This window comes from Conger conger, chromosome 12 (genome assembly GCF_963514075.1).
Source record: "Conger conger chromosome 12, fConCon1.1, whole genome shotgun sequence".
Lineage (NCBI taxonomy): Eukaryota > Metazoa > Chordata > Actinopteri > Anguilliformes > Congridae > Conger > Conger conger.
Window position 1 is genome coordinate 37,160,578 of NC_083771.1, and position 6,127 is coordinate 37,166,704.

General features: G+C 41.1%; 1 protein-coding gene across 1 annotated transcript; it reads right to left on the reverse strand.

The window, feature by feature from the left end:
- Nucleotides 1–4,183: 4,183 nt before the first annotated feature.
- On the reverse strand, nt 4,184–5,783 carry LOC133105672 (proteinase-activated receptor 3-like). The gene is made up of 2 exons (XM_061215933.1): nt 5,545–5,783; nt 4,184–5,244 (listed from the first exon to the last, which is right to left on the reverse strand). Exons 1-2 carry the CDS (start codon nt 5,612–5,614, stop codon nt 4,184–4,186), a joined length of 1,131 nt encoding a protein of 376 aa, XP_061071917.1. The 5' UTR covers nt 5,615–5,783.
- Between the last annotated feature and the right edge of the window lie 344 nt (nt 5,784–6,127).

Sequence of the window (6,127 nt, forward strand, 5' to 3'; positions counted from 1 at the left end):
TCGTGGGACTGAAGGAAATGTCCAGAACGACTCGTCCTTTTGGGGACATTTGCAAACCAATTATCTGATTGCACACTATTTATGTACACTCAGCAAGCACTTTATTTGGTATTTATTAGACTTATGTTTTAGACTTCTACTGCTGTAGCCTATCCACTTAGAGTTATGATGCATTGTGTGTTTAGAGATGCTCTTCTGCATACCAATGTTGTAATGCATGGTTATTTGTGTTACTCTCACCTTCCTGTCAGCTTTGACCAGTCTGGCCATTCTCCTCTGACGTCTCTCATTAACAAGGCCTTTCTGTTCTGTATGCAGAACTGCTGCTCACTGGATTTTTGTATTTATTTATTTTTTTGCACCATTCTTTGCAAACTCTATAGACTCCCAGGAAATCAGTAGTTTCTGAGATACTCAAACCACCCTGTCTGCCACTAACAATCATTCCACTTAAAACACATTTTTCCCCATTCTGATGGTTACACTTCTCTAAAGGGACCTGGACTGGTAATAGCTTCGCTCCAACACCTATATAATGTTAAGTGTTGATCATCTTATTCAGAGGGATAGAATGTTACAGTTTTGAACATCTTGACATTTCCCAGATTTCACAAACAGTATAATAAGGTACATGAGTAAGCATAACATGGTCATTTTCCACAAAAAGGAATCAAATCTGCACCTATGATTATGGCTATGCCCCAGATGTTATTACCCACTGAAGCACTGTTGTGGAACATTACTTGATATGGATTTCTTTCTGACTGTAAAATGTGAACGTCATACACAACATCATAGCACAGAGGGCCAAAGAGGACTTTGGAATCTGATTGGAAGGATTTCATGGGAACTGACATTTTGCCAGAATGTGAGTTATATTTGGGTGTTTTTACAAAAACAGAACTGAGCTCTTAGATGACATTTGTGGTTAATTAAAATACCTTATAGCAGTGGTTCCCAAACTTTGGGTCAGGGCCCTATGTGTGGAAAAATAGATAAATTGTAATTTTGCATCTCTTTAAAACATGATCATGTAGGCTACTACATGCTGAACATCCCAATGACTGAACTATGACAAAGTGTAACGCATGTGAGGCCATGGTATATATACAGTTAGGTCCGGAAATATTTGGACAGTGACACAATTTTCATAATTTTGGCCCTGTACGCTACCACAATGGATTTGAAATTAAATAACCGAGATGCAATTGAAGTGCAGACTTTCAGCTTTAATTTGAGGGTATTTACATCAAAATTGAAGGAAGGGTTTAGGAATTGCAACAATTTTCATACATAGTCCCTTCATTTCAAGGGACCTAAAGTAATTGGACAAATGAATATAATCATAAATAAAATGTTCATTCTTAATACTTTGTTGAGAATCCTTTGCAGGCGATGACTGCCTGACTGTCTGGAACCCATGGACATCACCAAACGTTGGGTTTCCTCCTTTGTGATGCTTTGCCAGGCCAGCTGTCTTCAGTTGTTGTTTGTTTGCAGGTCTTTCTGCCTTAAGTTTTGTCTTAAGCAAGTGGAATGCATGCTCAATCGGATTGAGATCAGGTGATTGACTCGGCCATTGTAGAATATTCCACTTCTTTACCTTGAAAAACTCCTGGGTTGCTTTCGCAGTATGTTTTGGGTCATTGTCCATCTGTACTGTGAAGTGCCATCCAATCAACTTTGCTGAATTTGGCTGAATGTGAGCAGACAGAATGTTCCTATAGACTTCAGAATTCATGCGGCTGCTTCCGTCTTCTGTCATATCATCAATAAACACTAGTGACCCAGTGCCATTGGAAGCCATGCATGCCAATGCCATCACACTGCCTCCACCATGTTTTACAGATGATGTGGTGTGCTTCGGATCATGAGCCGTTCCAAGCCTTCTCCATACTTTTCTCTTCCCATCATTCTGGTACAGGTTGATCTTAGTTTCATCTGTCCAAAGAATGCTGTTCCAGAACTGGGCTGGCTTTTTTAGATGTGTTCTGGCAAACTCTAATCTGGCCTTTCTATTCTTGTGGCTTATGAATGGTTTGCACCTTGTGGTGAACCCTCTGTATTTGCTCTCGTGAAGTCTTCTCTTTATGTTGGCTTGGATAATGATACGCCTACTTCCTGGAGAGTCTTCTTCACTTCACTAGATGTTGTGAAAGGGTTCTTCTTTACCATGGAAAGGATCCTGCGATCATCAACCGCTGTTGTCTTCCGTGGACGTCCGGGCCTTTTTGTGTTGCCGAGTTCACCAGTGCATTCCTTTTTTCTCAGAATGTACCAAACTGTTGATTTGGCCACTCCTGATGTTTCTGCTATCTCTCTGATGTATTTTTTCTTTTTTCACAGCCTAAGGATGGCCTGTTTCACTTGCATTGAGAGCTCCTTTGACCGCATGTTGTGGATTCACAGCAACAGCTTCCAAATGAAAATGCCACACCTGAAATCAACTCCAGACCTTTTACCTGCTTAATTGATGATGAAATAACAAGGGAATAGCCCACACCTGCTCATGAAACAGCTTTTGAGTCAATTGTCCAATTACTTTAGGTCCCTTGAAATGAAGGGACTATGTATGAAAATTGCTGTAGTTCCTAAACCCTTCCTCCAATTTTGATGTAAATACCCTCAAATTAAAGCTGAAAGTCTGCACTTCAATTGAAAATTGTGTCACTGTCCAAATATTTCTGGACCTAACTGTATATAGTCATGGCCAATACAGTCACGGATAAAAGGTGTTGAGCATCTTGGCGTGTGTGTGGGTGGGATGTTGGGGTCACGCAAAAATGTCGACATTCATTTGGGGTCGCAGTAGAAAGAAATTTAGGAACACCTGCCCAATAGAAACATGATGTTTGACTGGAGACTACAAACATAAATGTAAGTGGCCAACAGGGGCCACTGTTGCCTTTTAATTTTGAATAGACCGCTTGAAATATGCAGGTATTAGCCACATGCAGATGGGGTGGCTAGTAGTGCTCAAGCACTGAGCCCATTTTCCCCCAAATGCCCAATGTGTTTGTTTATATATAAAAAACAGGGGATCAGGGTCCCCCCCACCACAGTTTACCAAAGTCCTCCAGAAAATACTGATTTGTATTATTATTGTTTCTGCCATGAATTTTCATTCATTCATAAGTCTTATAATATTCTGAAGCGTGCTACATATGCTTTGACATGAGGGTCCCTGATGGAAATGTAATGGATGGCATAATGTCAGGGGAATTATGCACACAGGAGTTCCCACACACGCTCTCCCACAATATCTGTGGTCTGCAGAGCTATCCACATTAATGTGAAAAACATCCCCATCAGGGAAACAGGGATCAGAGGCCTCTTGCCTGGAACTTCAGCACAAATGTGTAACTCTCAGCCACCCTGAGCTCATAGCAGATAGGGATGACTCTGCAGAGTGGTGTTAAAAACACATTACTGTGATATATTCAGTCTATGTGTGAGATGACACATTGGGGCAAACCTACAAATAGTTTTTTTGTCATCTTCCAATATATAAGAAAATGGATTGAAAACGGGTATTTTGAGACTGGTGACTACTTTATGTAACACAATTCTGACATGGAGGATTTAACCAGAGCATGAGCAAACTGTTGAATTAAAAACTGTTTTTCTTGTGTGGTAAACTCTCTCAGGGCATAACTGGCAAGTGCACATTTCTGTAGATTACATAAGTAAATAGTTGACTTTCCACAACATCCGGTCTACTATAGTATTTGCTTGCTTCCTTTGAGCTAATCTCGGTACTATGTGAGTTGAACTCATGTCTTCCCACACATTTGTTTGTGCAGATTCCTCTCTTTCGTTCATTCAGTGGTCTAATCCAGTAATCCTGAAACTGAACCCGCTGTGACACATGGCTCTTGTTGAAAGCAAGCAGAGACAGTGAATGCACACAGGAGTTATTTTTGATTCATCTGCTAACATAACAGCTTTTTCATTAAACATTCCATCACATTTGGCTGGTAATCAAGATATAAGCACCGTGACGTTAAATGAATACCAACAATTTAATTCACATTGATTACAACATATAGTATCATAAATACTGACTATAATACTGTCTGATTGTGCATTATAAAACATCTCTGATTGCATACAGTACATTTGTTCACATTATATACAGCAAAAAGACCTTGGCCATTGCCATCCTTTTTTGCAGATTTGGCTTTTATGTTTTTCCCTTAAATGTGATGAAGTACAGCTTTGACCCTGTCGATCTGGACATGAAGGAGAACAGGAAGGGGTCCAGACAGCTGTGAAAGCCACACAAACACATTGCCACACTGTAGTACACATAGAAGTGCTCCTCTGTGCTGGTGTACAATTTGACATAATGAATGAAGTGGATTACATTACTGGGCATAAAGCACACTGTGAATATAATGAACACCAAGGTGCTCATTTTGATAAAATACATCCAGTCATCGTATGCCTTGTTCAGCTGGTAGATTATAGACACATGGGAGATGACAGTGACTATGAAGGGCACAAAGAATCCCATACAAATCAGGGTGAGTTTATAGTAGGGCAGGAAGGAGAATGATTTGTCATTTAGGGGGAGGACATCATGGCAGCTGGTTATCCCAAGTTGTGGGAGATGGTAGCTCTGAGTAATGAGGAGTTCTGGAACCATGGCAGTGAAAAACAGAAACCAGACCATCAGACTGCTCCACAGGGTGCAGGAGTGCTTGGGCAGGCTCTTATAGGTGAAGGGGTGGACAGTGGCCAGGTAGCGCTTGATGCTGATACACATGAGCGTGTTGATGGAGCAGTAGACGTTTCCATAGAAACAGGCTGTCACCACCCTGCACGCAGCCTCCCCAAACACCCAGTGGTTTCCGTTGAAGTGGTAGAACACTCTCAGTGTTAGAGTTAGCAGGAATAGCAGGTCAGACAGGGCCAGGCTGAAATAGAGGATGGCGGCGGAGAATGCTTTGGTTTTGGAGCTCAGAGCCACCAGGACAATGGTGTTGGATGGTATCCCAATGATAATGGCCACTATGTAGATGGCAGGGATGACACGGGTGCTCAGGACACCAGTGAAGTAACTGGCCGTGTCATTGGCCAATGGGTCCAACTCCAGGGACGGAGTGGGAGAAAAAGAAAACGAGTCTGTCTCCATCATGATCTTGATTTCCGGGGGTATGATTTTTGTTGCCATTCTCCTTCCATTGAAGCTTCTTGGCCTGATAGATGTGATGTTTTGGTATTCTTCATTGGACTTTTCCCCTGTTTATAATAAAAGGCAGCTGCTGATACAGTACAGAATACCACAAAACCTGAGCATGAGTCATATTATTTCACAACTTTCTGTCAAAAACTCTATGTATTAGACCTAAATTAATGATCTTGAGGAACATATGTTTTAATCACATGCAATACAAAACTTTAGCATGATGTGGGACATTTACTCCAGAAATAAAAAAATATCACTTACTAGAGATTTACATCAAATTACATTTCTATTAGATTGATTATATTTTGATAATGTGGCAAACCTGATAATGTATAGTAGCAAACCACTCCTACCGTTGTCTTGGAGAGAGATATCCAGTAGCACGAGATACATTAGTAATATCATCAGTACTGTTTTCGGCATTATTCCTTCTTAGTCTCAGTAGTCCTAATGTCTGTGTAGTTCTCTTCAAGATACTGTGTACTGTAGCCAGGAGATCTTATACGCACTATCCACCACACGCTTGTTTACATGTCTCAAACAGCTGGCCTTTCACATGAATACAATGTGTAATCCAGCTGTGCGGTTGTTATGTTCCTAGGTTCCTGTTGAGAGGACTCCCTTGTGTCTGAGGCTGATGTACAGAGTATCCTCTTTTACAGCAGCATTAGGAGGTGGAGCAGCAGGCCAGCACTGGACTGAATTCTTCTATGGTGCGTCAACTTTCCAGGCTCTGAGCTGCCATGTGGCCAAGAGTGCATTGTGTTTCCACAGAGTTTGTTGACTTAAAAGATACTTCAGAGCATTGCCTTTGGCTTTGAAATTGTATTATGCTGTATCCTTATTTCAGATATCAGATATTGGCCTGGTTCTGATTTTTTATATGATTGTTTGTCTGTGTGAGGGTGATTTCTTATCTGCCGGTCTGATTTAAAT

Bases quoted from the DNA above. Each gene is read 5' to 3' on its own strand.
- LOC133105672 (XM_061215933.1), bottom strand. From the start codon at position 5,614: ATGCCGAAAACAGTACTGATGATATTACTAATGTATCTCGTGCTACTG. The intron at 5,245-5,544 runs GTAGGAGTGGTT...TATTATAAACAG, and splicing joins TATCTCTCTCCAAGACAACG to GGGAAAAGTCCAATGAAGAA.